At 36.7% G+C, this 19,756-nt stretch overlaps 2 protein-coding genes across 2 annotated transcripts; both read left to right on the forward strand.

Moving 5' to 3' along the window:
* On the forward strand, positions 1,049-4,914 carry LOC109845343 (glycine-rich RNA-binding protein 5, mitochondrial-like). The gene is made up of 4 exons (XM_020414586.1): positions 1,049-1,254; positions 3,223-3,291; positions 3,473-3,579; positions 4,538-4,914. Exons 1-4 carry the CDS (start codon positions 1,131-1,133, stop codon positions 4,652-4,654), a joined length of 417 nt encoding a protein of 138 aa, XP_020270175.1. The 5' UTR covers positions 1,049-1,130; the 3' UTR covers positions 4,655-4,914.
* LOC109845625 (beta-glucosidase 25) lies at positions 6,342-18,575 on the forward strand. The gene is made up of 13 exons (XM_020414895.1): positions 6,342-6,471; positions 6,552-6,618; positions 6,930-6,988; positions 8,014-8,089; positions 8,223-8,294; positions 8,369-8,456; positions 8,528-8,783; positions 9,392-9,507; positions 9,591-9,814; positions 9,895-9,926; positions 16,696-16,798; positions 16,898-17,006; positions 18,205-18,575. The coding sequence occupies exons 1-13, from the start codon at positions 6,343-6,345 to the stop codon at positions 18,419-18,421; spliced, it is 1,548 nt and encodes a 515-aa protein (XP_020270484.1). The 5' UTR covers position 6,342; the 3' UTR covers positions 18,422-18,575.

Consider the following 19,756-nt stretch of genomic DNA (forward strand, 5'->3'; position numbering starts at 1 on the left):
TTATCTTCTACAAAGTCGTCTGAGAACGCGATGTAAGATTAAGGCCTTTTCCATAAACCAACGGCCCACTTGGAAGGCCCAGACTCATGGAAAAAGATTAGTATATATAGACACCGTGTAGACCGATAACTTTATGAAAAAAACATGTAACAAGTAGATTTTTTTTTTCGTCGGTTGGATTTTACAATTCAGAAAGGATTAACGGTACTATTTGTTACTTGCTTGTCATCATCACATGTGTAATATTTTAGTTTTATTTTTTTAAATAAAAAAATAAAGTTTTAAAAAAAAGGAAAAAGAAAAAAAAAATCTACGTATTACGTGTTTTTTTCATAAAGTTATCGGGTCTGCAGAAGAGTCAGATATCTACCTTAGGCCAAACTCCTAAATCTATTTGCAAAGAGTTATCTGACGTTATCTATTTCTTAACCATTATTATTATCTTTAATATATCTATTGCATATTTTCATTCAAAGTTGTTTTATTGCTTTACAAATAGCGCACAAAAAAAATATGAACCTCGCATTAATTTATGCTCATGCCTTTTGCAACTGATTTTATTCTGTTTTATGGACTCCCCAAATTATTGTACATTTTATAGGCCCGGATTTAGATGTTCTGCGTCTGTCCTATTTATTTCAGATTCAGATGTAATTAAGTGGTAATTACTATTTAGAGAGAGTCTAACTATTCGAATTGCATTAGTGGTTTCAAGACAAAATAATGGTTTCCTAGATAATAACCGAATCCTACATGATAATATCCTAGCCTTCAAAATTGAAATAAACCCCAGGAAAAATCTCTAGGCTTAAAATTCTCTAACAAAGACTATTTTAAAACTCGGACACATTTAAGTGCCAACTATCGTGGGTTTTGACGGGTGGGCTTTGTTCAACCCGACCCAATCTCCTGTAATAAACCCCAGGAAAAATCTCAGGGGTATTTCCGTCATCACGTCCACAGTAGTCTAACTACAACCGAGTATCATGGGCAATTTGGTAACTTCGCAAATCCACCATTTGTTTCGCTATTAAGCGACCAATGCGTTGAAGGACGCTTCGCCGACCCTCTCTCTCTCTAAAACTGGGGGAAAAAAGCTTAAAACCTAAAATTTTTAGAGAGAGAAAGAAATGGCGATTGCGGCGAGCCGTTTGGGGCTCCGGCGAATGATCTCTTCCATTCCCGGTTTCACTCCGCCGCCTCCGGCGACTCCTAAGCCTCCGGCTGAGCCCTCGACCAACCTCTTCGTCTCAGGTTCAATCCTCTTTCGTTCCAAAAAATAGTTACCTTTTGAATGTCTTTTTGTTGATTTAGTTGTTTTCTTGATAAATTAATATAAACGTTTTGGAAAGGTTGAATCTTTGAGCAGTTGCGTGTGGACCTACGGTTCGTGGTGAAAATCGAAGTTTGACATTGATTTGACCTGGGTTAAGTTAAATTTAGAATCTTTTTTGTGAATTGGAGTTGTTGTGGTATTCATTTAAGGAAATTGCATGAAATTGAGCGATAATTTATTAAGGATTTAATTTTTATCGCCCTTCAAGATACTGTAGAGACTCCGATGATACTTGCTGAAGACGCGGAGTGTCAAAATTTTGAACGAAAAGCATAAATTAAACTTATTATGCTAATGGCTGTTTATTAATGTTGATAGTTCGTATATTATGCACACATGAACAGCATGGTCAGGTTCTTGTGTAAAATTTTTGCCTGGCTCTTGTGATGATGTTTGTAGTTGTATATGTTATTGAATGATTTGGTCACCTGATCGTTAAAGTGATCATTTTACTCTCTTCCTATTAATCACTTGAACTGTCTAAAAGCGATGATAAGATTATTTTAATAGTGTGCAATGTATATGTGTAAACAACGCATTTGTTAAGCTAAAAGAACAAAGTTTTTTTTTCTTTATAAGGCACATTTATGTCCCCAAATATTATGAAAGTGGAAAAGTGCTCTGGGAATAGTGCCTTAGCTCTTGGCTTGGTTTAGTAAAGGGGTTTGAGGAGAGGAGGGGAGGGAAGGGGAGGTGCAATGAGATGGAGGGATAGACATCGATTTTAGCTTGGGTTGCACAAATACAGGTGTGGGTGAGGACACATGGGACTTGACAAGTTTGTAGAAGACAAGATACGGGGATACAAGTAGGCACATTTACATTACATCAAATATTGAACTAAGATACTTACAACAATTGTATGTTTCTATCATTTACTATCTTTAACAATTAAGAATCAAGTTAAATCAAACAAACTAAATATTAAGGTTTAACAATCAAAGTTTAGTTTTGACCGCATGGGATATAGTGGGTACTTTTCAAATCTCTAACTAATGGGTTTTATTTTTTACTTCAAAAACCTCTTGATTTTGAGCTTGATATATCAAAGATACTAGTTTAGGGTTATAAGTTATGGGAAAATTGGGTTTTAATTTGAACCACATGTGTTCATGGTGTGTCCGCAGTGAATCTGTGTCTGACACCTATCCGACATGGATACGGCACCTAAAATGAAGTGTCCGGGTAACCTAGATTTTAGCCTTCATGTTTGGAGAGAGAGAGGGGAGGAGAGGTGAGATGCATCCTGTTGTAGTTCATTTTCTCTCTACCCTTATGTTCTCCCAATTTGCGGGATTCTTCAGTTTAGCTTTTTAGTTATGTTGTACCTATTCTCACTCCATCTCCCTCTTAAAAGCTTCCTAGCAAAGACAAATCCATATTTTGCCCCTCACCCCCCTCCGATCACCCCCTACCAAACCATGCCTCTGGCTTTGTGTGTGGGTAAGATTTCCTCTATTGGGTAGAGAAGAAAGTGAGTTAAAAAAAATTCATTTGATAATTGATAATAACATTATTGGAAAAGCTTTTTACCTCTGAAATGGCTTGGACATCGATTTTATTTTACAACTTTTTAATGAAGGAAGTGCATGAGCTGGTAGCCTTTTATGTTATATGCAAAATAAGGTTCCCCTTTTTCTTTGTTTCTTTTTATGAATGGCTTCTTTGAAGTCCTTGCAGCGTGCTTCACTACCAGTTTCATCACATGGAAACTTCCCCTTCTCAAGCTATACTTAGCTTATCATAACATTTAAAAAGTCTTCGGATCTTGAGATTCTATTTGAAAAAAATTGCTCTAGTAACTTTATTTCATACGGCTCTTACTTCATATTTATGTGGTTTAATATTCATAATCCGCGAATTGATTCTAACAAGAGGCGATGCAGGTCTTAGCAAGAGAACTACATCAGAGGGCTTAAGGGAAGCCTTTGCAAAGTTTGGGCAAGTAGTGCACGGTATGTTTCTTTTTTCTGAAAACAAATTTCTTGCCTTTGGTGTAACAAGAAAAACAACAATTTAAGATCTTTGTCCAAAATTTTCAATATATATTTACTTTCTGAAGATCAATAGTAGTGACAATTGACAACAACAATAAAGTTCCCAAGATAATGATCTCCTGTTTGTTGCAATTCACAGCTAGAGTTGTAACAGATCGTGTTTCTGGATACTCCAAGGGGTTTGGTTTTGTGAGATATGCTACTTTAGAAGATGCAGATGCAGGCAGAATGGGTATGGATGGCCAGGTTAGTACAAAACTTTCAATGCCGACCTTTATATTGGTTTTTAACTCCAGTTTCCAATCTAAGGAGTTGGTTTAGATGAAATCATGAAATAGAGATGCAGTAGCAAATGCTCCAAATTTCTATTTTCAATATTTGGTTAAGCAACATAATACTTTGTAAAATGTTATTATAATTTCAGTTTGTAGGAAAAAAAATGCTGCAATTCCATGAATATGATAATCATTTCAAATCAGTGGAGTCTTAACATAAAGTGTAAATAAATAACACTTGAGCGGCAACTAAGATGCATTTTTTGGAACAAAAAAAATGCAAACCCAACAACTTTTGCAACTAGCCAAATACTTAAGACTTGTACTTGGAAGTACATTTCTTTCAACAATCAAGTATCCAAATGAAATGATTTGTGGTTAAATCTCCTTGCGACGAATGTTTATGCTGCATTTTCTGCATACAAACTTTGTGGAATTTGCAATTCTGACATGCCAAAACAACCGCCTTAAACACCCTCCCACGCCGCCCCCCCCAACCAAAACAAAATACAAAAAAAATCAAAAATCAAAAACAAAAAAAGAAGAAGAAGAAGAAAGAAAATGTTTCCCTACTAGCCGTGTTTATTTAGAGTTTATAGGTTCTCAAACCTTCTCGCATAATTTCTCACCCAAGTCGGCGCCATAATCGTGTCAGTATACCACTGGGGACATAGCTGGACTCTTCTGGTATATTTAAATTTAAGGAGTAATATAATCCTCTTCGATAAATCAGCTAACTCTTTATGATCCTAGTTAAGTTGGTCTTTATACATGACGATAAATTTGTGCTCTATTTATTTCGTGTTAGTATAATCCTCTTTGATAAATCAGCTAATTCTTTGTGATCCTAGTTAAGTTGGTCTTTATACATGACCAGAAATTTGTGCTCTATTTATTTCGTTCTCTGACACTATCAAGTTTGCTTGCAGTTTCTCGATGGATGGGTTATCTTCGCAGAGTATGCAAGGCCGAGAGCTCCACCATCTCCTCCTCAGGATTCCATGTCTCAAACTCAATCTGGCTATCCTTCATCGGGTTATTATTAATAAATTCAAGGTTCTGCCAGAGAATATAATTTTAAGTTTATAGACTGTTAAGATTATTCTGTGTTCCAAGTGAAGCAAAGGGTGTGCCCATTTCGATACATTCTTGGTGGTTAAATCTTCTTATGTATAAGTTGAACCTGTTTGTGATTGAAAGATGTAAGCATGGTTAATGACGTGCATTATGTTGAACATAAATTTTGGTATGTAATAGTGTCTGAACTTTTATATTGCAATTCGATTTACCTCTTGGCGTGTTCAAATGTTATCGGCTATTTTAATTTGCCACTATCTGCGATTAGAACTGAAAACTATCCTGGATTCCTATAACTAGCAGAACCTAATTATTCCTGATGAAATTAATGTTCAAGACATGTTCGTTAATTTAGGGGCGTATGTTGATTATTTTTGTTGGTTCATCTGCTTAAAAGTTGTTGTGACGTAGTTTTCTATCACTCACACTCTAGAAGGGTTAATTTTGCTGGATAGTAAATCTATTCTACTCAACCAAAAAAATAAATAAATAATACAATAATAAAAATAAAAAGAAGTAAAATAAAATAAACACCAGATGTAATCTAAACTAATCGAAGGGCTTATATTTTAGTATCATAATTTGGGGGACTTAACTTACCTGCACATCTTTTTTCAGAAGCTTGCAACAAATTGCACCTGTTGTTCTGAAGCTTATCACTGGATTCATCCTTATCTAGCTCATCAAACACCAACCCTAATTATTATAAACTTATATAATGAAACATGAAAAATAGAACCTGCTCAAATATGCAACTGCAAGTTAAAAACAATTTCTTAAGACTACATGTTATGATCATATTAATGTGTCATTAACACAATCCCATGTTTCCCAAGAAAAAAAAAACATAATCCCATATCAACTTCTGAGCCCCCTCTTGCTTGAAATAACAAAGACTAACTTGCAAGCGCCTTGAGGTTTTTGCGTGCAGTCTTTTTCTTGAACTCCCAAAAGCCCCGAGCTTCGCCCCATGCTTCGCCTGTCTTATGACCAAAATATTTCGACTCCTACAAGGAAAGGAAACTATAGAAATTAATTTGAACTTGCAAGATAATGATGAATCCCTTAATCAGTCAACAGGCTCAATTTGCTTTATAATGATAAGCACGAGTTGTTGATACTATATAAACGGTTACAAGGAGAAATGGAAAGGAGACAAAAATATGGACAACGATCAATAAGTACAATTTTAGTGACATATTCAATAATAATGTGTAATTGACTTTTTTCTGTAAAACTCCCTGAATATACCAAAAATAATAATGAACAAAAATTAGAATAAGATTGAATCTTTGGCTAATTACTTGAAAAGGACATGACTTGTTGGATGCATACACCGATACAAGCAATATACATTATTGATAAGATGCATTCAATTCTAATTGATGTCTTGAGGTTCTTCATTCTGATAAGAAATTACCACATAAGATTTCAAATTTTATATTTGATAGTCAACGTTTTACTAGTCATTATCAAATCATCTACTATTAATTGCTTCCCTTCAAATGTATGAGCTCTATGTCAGAATTGGCTTAGACACAAAGCATAGTTTAAATACGTCACATATATTCTCGAACTTCACAATATCCCTTCTCTCTTTATAAAGTCAGCCTCTAACCACTCTAAAGCATCTTAGCACCAATTTTGATAGCTACCTATGGCTTTCATATGGAGGGCTACATTAATGTTATATCTTGGCTTCAGCTTCTTCTTCACCATTGAAGCCATTGATAGATCAGAATTCCCTGACAATTTCGTGTTTGGAACAGCTTCTTCTGCTTATCAGGTATCCCTCGTGCACATCCACGTGCACATCCCTGCATGCCCATTTGATTTTAACCTGAAAAACTTGTAATTTTGTTTTAGTTTGAAGGAGCTGTGAATGAAGGGAGGAAAGGAGTAAGCATATGGGATACCTTCACAAGGAAACCGGGTATGATGTTGGATTTCATATAGATGTTTGAGTTATATGAATAATGAAAGAGCTGCTCTCTATGTTACTTATAACTCGGCCTCTAATTCTTTACCTACATGATGATAAAAGGATAGGATGCCATATGTAAATCGATTTTTTAATTTATAGATGAACTCTCATAAAATTGTTATTAGTTTTACTAGTATTGTAGTGTTTTTGAGTTCTGAAATTTCTTCCCCATTTTCTTGTTAAGACCAAATTATATGTGATCTTCTTGCGAAGGGCTATAGGTATTTAAGGCTTGGTTATAACTTATATGAATATAACAGGGAGAATTCTGGATTTTAGCAATGCGGATATTGCGGTGGATCAGTACCATCGGTTTAAGGATTTGGTTCTCTCTTTTTTTTCCAATAAACCCACAATGAAGTCGCTACACAACTCTTTAAAGAAACTTCTCTAAAGGTGTTAGTTTATGCCTTGTGACTTGTCCTTACATGATATAAGCATATAACAGTTATCTTGAATTGTTGCTTTCAACTTAGGTTTTACACCAAGAACTAAATGTTCTGTTTAAATACATAATTTTCTTATATAGAATGTACACAAATACAAGCAACCTAACATTGCAGGGTCTTTTACATAAAAAGGTATGATCAACAACATGTAAGACAATAGATGGAAGGTATCCTTCCTATTATATCAGGTGGAAAATTGCAAAATAATATGCAATTGACAATTAACTATCGTGTTACTCAAAAGAGAATATATTTGATAGTGCATAATTAGGAAGCAAAAATTGAACCTAGTGCCCGTCTCCATCACAAAATCCCCTCCTTGTCTACAATACTGTTTATGCATAGGATATATTGTTGTCATCTTTAAGTTCAAGTGATAATATTCTTATGCTTGATATTATTGGCAATACTCTTATTCTTCTCCTTTGTGCTAAATACCAAAAATTCCTTGTTCTTGGGCATTTCGGGCATTTCTTGGTTATAACAATTTTATAGGTCCTCTTTATATTGCACTCAAATCTTATGACTGCCTTGGACTCTCACAATATCTTTTTCTTATGTACCTAACATAAGTAAATAGATGCACTTCCCCCTTTGTAGACCAAATAGACAGTCTGTTTTCATTATCTCGAGCATGAGTAAGGTTTTTGATTTCACAGCCTCAAACTGTGTCACAATTCAACAAGAACATATTTAGCTTGAAAAGCAGAAGATTATGTTTTGCCAAGTGTTTCCATAAAAAGTATTTTAATTTAGTTAAAGCTATATACTAAAATATTAAACAATGTTGTTACAAGGAAGTAGGTGCTTAATGATGGAAAAGAAATTACTGTGACGTTAATCACATTTGGTAATTTATACGTTGTTGAATCTGCATATTGCTCATATTTAATAGACAGATGTGGACTTGATGCAAGACATGGGAATGGACGCATATAGATTCTCGATATCATGGCCACGGATCTTTCCAAGTAAAGTAAATTTCCCTGAATTCTCTCTCCAAACATATTTATGTTGGTATTCACTTCTTGGATCTTTGAAATCACAAACCCAAAAACTTATCAATCCATTTTTCAAAAAAAAAAATTATTGATAATTTTACAGATGGCATTGGGGAACCAAATCAAGAAGGAATAGATTACTACAATAGCCTGATTAATGCTCTTCTAGACAAAGGTAAAATTTGTTAAATCTCTCACTTGATTCATCAATGTCATCAAATTCTGATAAATTTTTTCGTCATGTTTCAGGAATACAATCATATGTTACTCTTTATCACTGGGATCTTCCACAGGCTCTTGAAGATAGATATGATGGCTGGCTTAGCAAACAAATAATGTAAGATATAATAACGAAAAAATGTTCATGTAAACTTGTTCATTAACACAAATGTATCTTTCAAACTGCAGAAAAGATTTTGAGAATTATGCTTATACATGCTTTGAAGCCTTTGGTGATAGAGTGAAACACTGGATCACTTTCAATGAGCCCCATGGATTCTCTCTCCAAGGTTATGATACCGGCGTTCAAGCTCCCGGGAGGTGTTCGATATTATCTCACTTGTTTTGTGGAGAGGGAAATTCATCAATTGAACCATATATTGTTGCACATAATATGCTTTTAGCTCATGCAGCAGCATTTCATACTTACAAGGTTCACTTTAAGGTGATTCATTAACTATACTAAAACTGTTTTTATATGCACTCTTAAGCTTTTAGATAATTAGCAGATAAAAATACATATTAAACTAATGGTTGGTGGTAAATATAGTGTGCTTCTCTCTAATAGTTTTCCATTCTTATATTTTTCATTTCAATAGTTTTCCTCTAAAAATCTTTCATTTCTTATAGTTTTCGATTGTAGGACTTTCTATAATAGCCTAGTATATGTTAGTTTTGCTTTAAGTGAAACACAATCCTAGAACACTTGTTGCAAGTGTAAACTGGATTAGAGTCCTGCAACAAAGAAATAATTTTACTTAAACTTATATTGGTACATCACAAAGAAATATCATTCTCATCAGATGAAGATAGAATAGAAAACATATGAATGATCTCCATAGCCTTCAACTTGGACATTAGTTTACATTTCTGTACTTATACATCCTAATTTGTAGTTTTGTTCTTGTATGTGAGAAAAAGATTTCGTTAGACTCGTACTCATGAAATTTACGAGAGATTTATATACACCATAAATTCTCAATAAAAAAAATTTACGAGGGATTTATACACCATAAATTCTCAAAAAACAAAAAAAAAGATCTATATTTTCAGGGAAAGCAAGATGGTGCTATCGGGATTGCTTTGGACTCAAAATGGTATGAACCAATATCTGACGATAATGTAGACATCGACGCTTCTCGCAGAGCAATGGACTTTGAGTTAGGATGGTAAAAACATCAACTAATTATATTAACACAAACTAATACATACATTACTGTAGTTTGAGTATAACATAAGACAATTGAAACAGGTTTTTGGACCCTTTAATCTTTGGACAGTATCCTCATTCAATGCAGAGATTAGTGGGCAAAAGGCTTCCAAAATTCACAAGTGAGATGTCTAAATTATTGGCTGGTTCATTGGATTTTGTAGGCATCAACCATTATACAACATTATATGCTCGAAACGATCAAAGCAGAATAAGGAAGATTGTGATGAACGATGCATCAACTGATGCTGGTGTAATCAAAACTGGTAAGATATTGAAAAAAAATTATTGTTAGTTTCTTCGGTCTAAATATTTTAACTTATCACAATGTTGCATTTTGTCACAGCTTATCGACATAGAGAGAGGATTGGTGAAAGAGTATTGTAGGCGTCAAAAAATGCTTACAGACATTCAAACACCACTCAAGACGATATAGAAGAATAATATACACGTCATCAAGCAACATATGGCGGCGCGGCAGGACATGGTGCCGCGGCTATGGCGCGGCAGACCAAGGTGCCGCGGCTAAGGCGCGGCAGACCAAGGTGCCGCGGCTAAGGCGCGGCAGCCTATGGTGTCGCGGCTTAACCGCTGCAACCTATGGTGCCGCGGCAGTTAAAGCAGGATGCTACAGCAGTTATAATACAGTTATCTGATGATTATTTAAAGTCCACGTGGCGGAGTATCAGAAATAGAACGTGTGCTGATGTGGAAAAGCAGTTAAACCACGAAAAAGGTGGTTAAAGGTCGTGGGAGAACTGTTTCAAACACGTATGAACGTGGGTGTAACTGCCCCTTTAGCCGCGGCAGTGTCGACTGCCGCGCTCTTTGGCCGCGACAGTGTCGACTGTCGCGCCCTTTAGCCGCGACAGCATCAGCTGCCGCGCCTAAAGAGACAGTTATTGACCAGCTATTTCTTCAGTTATCGTCTAAGGAGGCTATAAATACCCCCCTATAGCCATCATTGACAGGGGCTGAGCATTTTCCAGAGAGATTAGAGCAGAGAGCCTTGAGTTTTGGTGAATTAGAGCAAGAGAGAGAGTCTTCCTTCTTCACAAACATCCTCAAGAAGCTTCTAGCGAGTCCTAGAGATCTAAGCTCAGACTTGATCTTTGGAAGAGTGAACATCTTACATCGATAAGATATTCGCTTCAAATTCTTACTTCGATAAACGAAGGAAGAATCATTAAACCCCTCACGGTTCAATCAGAATCTGTGATTTGGTGGTCCACGAGTCAAAGCGCTCCCGGCACAGGCAAAGATCCCACGCAAGCAGCGATCCAAACAACGGTCCTGCGTTTGTTTCTCAAGAGTTGTAATTTTCCTTTTGTTGTGTAAAAGAAGTCTTATAAAAAGGCTATTTCTTTTGAATTTGTTGTAATCGACCGAAGATATAATGAATTCCATAACAAAACCAACTTTTGACGCAAACAAGCTGGCGACCACAGTGGGAGCCAACGGTCTCGCTGCCGAGACCGTCGTGTCGCAGCTGATCAAGATACTGGTTGAGTCCATGGTTGAATATGAATTCGACCAAGCAAAGTTTGAGGAATATCTGTCATCCTCATCCTCAAAGTTTCGTTCCATGAACGAGAGGTCCACAAATTGAACGATCAAACCTTTAAACAGTTAGGATCGTCTCAAATTCCCATCTTGGTCAAACCTTTAAACAGTTAGGACCAAAGCCAAAATCCCCTCTCGATTCGTTCCATGAACGAGAGGTCCACAAATTGAACGATCAAACCTTTAAACAGTTAGGATCGTCTCAAATTCCCATCTTGGTCAAACCTTTAAACAGTTAGGACCAAAGCCAAAATCCCCTCTCGATTCGTTCCATGAACGAGAGGTCCACAAATTGAACGATCAAACCTTTAAACAGTTAGGATCGTCTCAAATTCCCATCTTGGTCAAACCTTTAAACAGTTAGGACCAAAGCCAAAATCCCCTCTCGATTCGTTCCATGAACGAGAGGTCCACAAATTGAACGATCAAACCTTTAAACAGTTAGGATCGTCTCAAATTCCCATCTTGGTCAAACCTTTAAACAGTTAGGACCAAAGCCAAAATCCCCTCTCGATTCGTTCCATGAACGAGAGGTCCACAAATTGAACGATCAAACCTTTAAACAGTTAGGATCGTCTCAAATTCCCATCTTGGTCAAACCTTTAAACAGTTAGGACCAAAGCCAAAATCCCCTCTCGATTCGTTCCATGAACGAGAGGTCCACAAATTGAACGATCAAACCTTTAAACAGTTAGGATCGTCTCAAATTCCCATCTTGGTCAAACCTTTAAACAGTTAGGACCAAAGCCAAAATCCCCTCTCGATTCGTTCCATGAACGAGAGGTCCACAAATTGAACGATCAAACCTTTAAACAGTTAGGATCGTCTCAAATTCCCATCTTGGTCAAACCTTTAAACAGTTAGGACCAAAGCCAAAATCCCCTCTCGATTCGTTCCATGAACGAGAGGTCCACAAATTGAACGATCAAACCTTTAAACAGTTAGGATCGTCTCAAATTCCCATCTTGGTCAAACCTTTAAACAGTTAGGACCAAAGCCAAAATCCCCTCTCGATTCGTTCCATGAACGAGAGGTCCACAAATTGAACGATCAAACCTTTAAACAGTTAGGATCGTCTCAAATTCCCATCTTGGTCAAACCTTTAAACAGTTAGGACCAAAGCCAAAATCCCCTCTCGATTCGTTCCATGAACGAGAGGTCCACAAATTGAACGATCAAACCTTTAAACAGTTAGGATCGTCTCAAATTCCCATCTTGGTCAAACCTTTAAACAGTTAGGACCAAAGCCAAAATCCCCTCTCGATTCGTTCCATGAACGAGAGGTCCACAAATTGAACGATCAAACCTTTAAACAGTTAGGATCGTCTCAAATTCCCATCTTGGTCAAACCTTTAAACAGTTAGGACCAAAGCCAAAATCCCCTCTCGATTCGTTCCATGAACGAGAGGTCCACAAATTGAACGATCAAACCTTTAAACAGTTAGGATCGTCTCAAATTCCCATCTTGGTCAAACCTTTAAACAGTTAGGACCAAAGCCAAAATCCCCTCTCGATTCGTTCCATGAACGAGAGGTCCACAAATTGAACGATCAAACCTTTAAACAGTTAGGATCGTCTCAAATTCCCATCTTGGTCAAACCTTTAAACAGTTAGGACCAAAGCCAAAATCCCCTCTCGATTCGTTCCATGAACGAGAGGTCCACAAATTGAACGATCAAACCTTTAAACAGTTAGGATCGTCTCAAATTCCCATCTTGGTCAAACCTTTAAACAGTTAGGACCAAAGCCAAAATCCCCTCTCGATTCGTTCCATGAACGAGAGGTCCACAAATTGAACGATCAAACCTTTAAACAGTTAGGATCGTCTCAAATTCCCATCTTGGTCAAACCTTTAAACAGTTAGGACCAAAGCCAAAATCCCCTCTCGATTCGTTCCATGAACGAGAGGTCCACAAATTGAACGATCAAACCTTTAAACAGTTAGGATCGTCTCAAATTCCCATCTTGGTCAAACCTTTAAACAGTTAGGACCAAAGCCAAAATCCCCTCTCGATTCGTTCCATGAACGAGAGGTCCACAAATTGAACGATCAAACCTTTAAACAGTTAGGATCGTCTCAAATTCCCATCTTGGTCAAACCTTTAAACAGTTAGGACCAAAGCCAAAATCCCCTCTCGATTCGTTCCATGAACGAGAGGTCCACAAATTGAACGATCAAACCTTTAAACAGTTAGGATCGTCTCAAATTCCCATCTTGGTCAAACCTTTAAACAGTTAGGACCAAAGCCAAAATCCCCTCTCGATTCGTTCCATGAACGAGAGGTCCACAAATTGAACGATCAAACCTTTAAACAGTTAGGATCGTCTCAAATTCCCATCTTGGTCAAACCTTTAAACAGTTAGGACCAAAGCCAAAATCCCCTCTCGATTCGTTCCATGAACGAGAGGTCCACAAATTGAACGATCAAACCTTTAAACAGTTAGGATCGTCTCAAATTCCCATCTTGGTCAAACCTTTAAACAGTTAGGACCAAAGCCAAAATCCCCTCTCGATTCGTTCCATGAACGAGAGGTCCACAAATTGAACGATCAAACCTTTAAACAGTTAGGATCGTCTCAAATTCCCATCTTGGTCAAACCTTTAAACAGTTAGGACCAAAGCCAAAATCCCCTCTCGATTCGTTCCATGAACGAGAGGTCCACAAATTGAACGATCAAACCTTTAAACAGTTAGGATCGTCTCAAATTCCCATCTTGGTCAAACCTTTAAACAGTTAGGACCAAAGCCAAAATCCCCTCTCGATTCGTTCCATGAACGAGAGGTCCACAAATTGAACGATCAAACCTTTAAACAGTTAGGATCGTCTCAAATTCCCATCTTGGTCAAACCTTTAAACAGTTAGGACCAAAGCCAAAATCCCCTCTCGATTCGTTCCATGAACGAGAGGTCCACAAATTGAACGATCAAACCTTTAAACAGTTAGGATCGTCTCAAATTCCCATCTTGGTCAAACCTTTAAACAGTTAGGACCAAAGCCAAAATCCCCTCTCGATTCGTTCCATGAACGAGAGGTCCACAAATTGAACGATCAAACCTTTAAACAGTTAGGATCGTCTTAAATTCCCATCTTGGTCAAACCTTTAAACAGTTAGGACCAAAGCCAAAATCCCCTCTCGATTCGTTCCATAAACGAGAGGTCCACAAATTGAACGATCAAACCTTTAAAGTTAGAACCAAAGCCAAAATCCCCTCTTGATTCCTTCCTTAAAAAAGAGGTCCACCTTCGATTTGCGCAATCAAACCTATAAAAGTTAGAATTGTTTCCAATCTCAATTGATCAAACCTTATTCAGATTCTCTGAATAGAAATCCCACTTCAAATTTTCTTTGTACCAGGAGATAGAATATAAAATTCTTCCTCTCCGATTCCGGGTTTATCTCTACCAACAAACAAGAGACCAGGAGATAGGATATAAAATTCTTCCTCTCCGATTCCGGGTTTATCTCTACCAACAAAGGACCAAAGCCAAAATCCCCTCTTGATTCCTTCCATGAACAAGAGGTCCACCTTCGATTTGCGCAATCAAACCTATAAAAGTTAGGATTGCTTCCAATCTCAATTGATCAAACCTTATTCAGATTCTCTGAATAGAAATCCCACTTCAAATTTCCTTTGTATCAGGAGATAGAATATAAAATTCTTCCTCTCCGATTTTGGGTTTATCTCTACCAACAAACAAGAGACCAGGAGATAGAATATAAAATTCTTCCTCTCCGATTTTGGGTTTATCTCTACCAACAAACAAGAGACCAGGAGATAGAATATAAAATTCTTCCTCTCCATCATCGGGTTCATCTCTGCCAACAAAAAAGAGACCATATTACTCCAATAGGTACACGAGTCTAAACTGTTTCCCTACCATCAACAGGAAGTTTCTGGAGAATATTACTCAGAATATTCTTAAGAATAACCTGATTATCTCCCAACGAATTGAAACAGGTTTTTGGACCCTTTAATCTTTGGACAGTATCCTCATTCAATGCAGAGATTAGTGGGCAAAAGGCTTCCAAAATTCACAAGTGAGATGTCTAAATTATTGGCTGGTTCATTGGATTTTGTAGGCATCAACCATTATACAACATTATATGCTCGAAACGATCAAAGCAGAATAAGGAAGATTGTGATGAACGATGCATCAACTGATGCTGGTGTAATCAAAACTGGTAAGATATTGAAAAAAAATTATTGTTAGTTTCTTCGGTCTAAATATTTTAACTTATCACAATGTTGCATTTTGTCACAGCTTATCGACATAGAGAGAGGATTGGTGAAAGAGTATTGTAGGCGTCAAAAAATGCTTACAGACATTCAAACACCACTCAAGACGATATAGAAGAATAATATACACGTCATCAAGCAACATATGGCGGCGCGGCAGGACATGGTGCCGCGGCTAAGGCGCGGCAGGACATGGTGCCGCGGCTAAGGCGCGGCAGACCAAGGTGCCGCGGCTAAGGCGCGGCAGACCAAGGTACCGCGGCTAAGGCGCGGCAGCCTATGGTGTCGCGGCTTAACCGCTGCAACCTATGGTGCCGCGGCAGTTAAAGCAGGATGCTACAGCAGTTATAATACAGTTATCTGATGATTATTTAAAGTCCAGGCGCGGCAGACCAAGGTGCCGCGGCTAAGGCGCGGCAGCCTATGGTGTCGCGGCTTAACCGCTGCAACCTATGGTGCCGCGGCAGTTAAAGCAGGATGCTACAGCAGTTATAATACAGTTATCTGATGATTATTTAAAGTCCACGTGGCGGAGCATTTCCAAAGCAGATTAGAGCAGAGAGCCTTGAGTTTTGGTGAATTAGAGCAAGAGAGAGAGTCTTTCTTCTTCACAAACATCCTCAAGAAGCTTTTGGCCATTCCTAGAGATCTAAGCTCAGACTTGATCTTTGGAAGAGTGAACATCTTACATCGATAAGATATTCGCTTCAAATTCTTACTTCGATAAACGAAGGAAGAATCATTAAACCCCTCACGGTTCAATCAGAATCTGTGATTTGGTGGTCCACGAGTCAAAGCGCTCCCGGCACAGGCAAAGATCCCACGCAAGCAGCGATCCAAACAACGATCCTGCGTTTGTTTCTAAAAAGTTGTAATTTTTCTTTTGTTGTGTAAAAGAAGTCTTATAAAAAGGCTATTTCTTTTGAATTTGTTGTAATCGACCGAAGATATAATGAATTCCATAACAAAACCAACTTTTGACGAAAACAAGTATGTTACTTAAAAACTATCTTAAGCTACTCCTAAAACTCTTATATCTGAATCTAGTTTATTTGCTACTTTGCATTCTTCTAAATTCTTGTATGTTTGGATTAGTAAGTTATTAAAATGTATAAATTTAGCACCACTCCACTAATTAGCTGGTCAAGGTGTCTAATGACAGATGATAGGCCTAAACCTTGTAATCATGTATTGAGTATTCATAAAAGAATCTCCTTGATAACACAAAGTAACTTGCAGATATACCAAGATAATACCTTTTTTTAATTTAGTGAATTTTAATCCTACTCATTTCTTGTTAAATAAACCTCACACTAATTCAGGATGATTTCTTTTTCCCCCCAGGCTGCATCATTATGGTTGCACATAGTTCCATGGGGTATCCGCAAGTTGATGAAATATATCAAAGAAAAATATAAGAATCCTGTGATTGTTATTACAGAAAATGGTAATTAATGTTTATATTGCATTGTCAATGTTGCTTTTTTTATGACTATCCTTTATTAGACTCCAAAATAAAAATTAAAGAAGTATTTGGTTTTTGCAGGTATGGATGATCTAAATAACCCATTTATCAGCCTAAAGAAAGCTCTGAAGGATGATAAGAGGATACAATACCATAATGACTATCTCTCAAATTTGTCTGCAGCGATAAGGTTAGCTTCAGTAAATATAGACTTTTTTTTTGAACTGAAAAAGCAGGGTTGAGGCCCTGCTCATATGAGGATATTATTGAAAACCAAAACATGACAGATAGACATCACAACTAGGTGAAGAATCGCAGAGGGTGAAGCAGATAGGGAGCGGACATATGTCGTCACCTACCAAACTGAACCCGCAGCGATACTACAACTAGAAGGCACATATTACATACTTACATACTTACATACTAGAGATGATAGTAGCATACTAGAAGACATAACAACTTAGATAAGGAAAGAAAACAACATCAGTTTTTCCAACACAAGGGGAAGTAACCATATCCAGCAGAATTATGGTGAAGCGTGAGTTGGAGGACTTGGGAAAAAGTAGTCCCCAGAGGCATCCCATATCCAGCAGAATTATGGTGAAGCGTGAGTTGGAGGACTTGGGAAAAAGTAGTCCCCAGAGGCATCGACATTCTTATTAGCAAGCTCCTGAAGTCCGATGTTTGATGCAGCCCTACGGAGTCTCCTAGCCAATCTCTCCTTTTCGGCACCTGCCCAAAATATTGTATATCTCCCAATATTAGAAGTAAATATAGACTTTGAGTAAGGAACATTTGAAATTATCATATATGATTTCTTGTGAACTAAAGTTTGCATATCAGAGCAAAACCTAGGTTCCTTTCTTAGAAAAGGGAGGAGAAAAAAATATGTTAGTCGTAATCATAATCACAATATTTACTAATACTATCAACTCTCAAATATTCTGTTTAGTTCTTTTCTTTGGGGGAATTAACTTTCAAAAGAGTCTAATATTTGAATTTTCCAGAAATTGATTTATATGTATCAGTCTCATGTCCTAAGAAAGTGTGACATATTGAAAACTTTGTAAATCATCTCGCTAATCATTCCATAACAATGTATTTTGAAGGTAAAATTACAAGAAAACTCCTTTCAAAACAATATGTTTTCATGAAAACCCCTCATCTAAGAATCAAAAAAAAAAACCCAGCATCTATGATCAGTAATGATATCATTAGTTCCATTCACGGTCATGGATGATAGTTCCTTTGTTGAATTTCTTATGGGGTTCTTGAATAGAGGAAGGAGGTTTGTAAATTCTATAAATTTTGTTCTCTTTATAATTTCTATAAATTTCAATAATGACCTACACAAGCAAATTATTTACTAATCAAATTAATATGTGCAGGGAGGACAGATGTGATGTACGTGGATACTTTGTTTGGTCTCTACTTGATAACTGGGAATGGAACTCAGGCTACAGAGTTCGTTTCGGACTCTATTTTGTTGATTACAAGAAAAATCTCACAAGGATACCAAAATCATCTGTTCAATGGTTCAAAAATATTTTAGACAGAGACCGATATAAGACAAGTTACTTAGAATCCTCTACTATTTACAAATGATTGTGATAATGTATAGAAAAAAGGTTCATTACTTTGTTAGGTCATTCCAGTTTTCAAGTGTATATATATTCCCCATTTGTAAATATCACCTATTCTGCCGAAGATAGTAAACATTATCTTTAGCAAACTGGAATGAGATGCATTTATAACAGAATACCAGTGTCAGCTACATGAATTCAATTTCCAGATGTAACTACTGATTTCACATGCGAAAAATATTAAAGATAAAACCAAAATTTACCAATCATAGCTAGAGTTTTTCATACAATCACTTAGAAGCAAAAACAAACAAACAAACTTTAGAAAAAGATTTACAATTGATAGGACATCATTTTATTACTACTGATATAACTTGAATATTACCAAGATTAAGACATTTCAAAAACAAATTAGACAAGCAGCCCTGACGTTGATCGAACTTGAAGATGATCAAAAAATGGAGTGTGTCCAAGGCACAAGGCACCTTGAGACATATAACATGCTATAGCACAACACTATTGAAATTAATCATATCCTTGCATTGAAAATACTAAATTTGACAAGTGAAGCTCTTGGGCATGCAAGTTTTCAACTCATTTATATGATGCATAAATCATCTATACGGTGTATTAGCTGTAGCTTTTTATATACGGTTTTTATATTTCATCATGCTCATCACTAATTGATTATGTGCATGAATGTTCTTCTCCCATGGCTCTTATAAATTCTTCAACTAAGATCATTAATGAAATGGTTAGTTTTGTAATGGAGTTTTGTTTTTCCGGATGGCAAGACTGACATTAGATAAAGAAAATTTATTTTTATCTAGTAACTAGCTTTGCTCTTCTTTTCCTTTCAACTTACATAATATACAGATTCTGATGTGTAGACGACTGTCCTAATGTCTATTAATCACGGTGCAGACATTTGTCCAGACATCTGAAGGATGAAAGTCCATTGCGAAGTTAGCGACTCATTAATGTTTCATTAGGGGATTTCTTGTTGAACTTTAAGATGAGCGGGTCTTCGAAAAGAAATGCATTACGGGGATTTCTTGTAATTTACTCTTCTCATTGTGGTGTCCTTGGTGCATAATCCAATAGTAAAGCAGTGGACTAGATCACATGAGATCTCAGATTCAGGAGAAAGTTACGACATTTATTTACAAAAAAAAAAAATGCAGTTAATTAGAAAGTAGAATGATATTTTGACCAGCCTTTATCATGCAGAGGACGATAATTAAAGATGATCTTTTCCTATCCTCCCTTCGATTTAGATATATAGTTAAGGTAAGGAGGCTACAATGTACAAGGCCAGTATACCGGTATTTTTCACTCTCTCTTTAGATATGCCATT

Source organism: Asparagus officinalis, chromosome 6, assembly GCF_001876935.1.
Source record: "Asparagus officinalis chromosome 6, Aspof.V1, whole genome shotgun sequence".
In the NCBI taxonomy this organism is placed as follows: Eukaryota; Viridiplantae; Streptophyta; class Magnoliopsida; order Asparagales; family Asparagaceae; genus Asparagus; species Asparagus officinalis.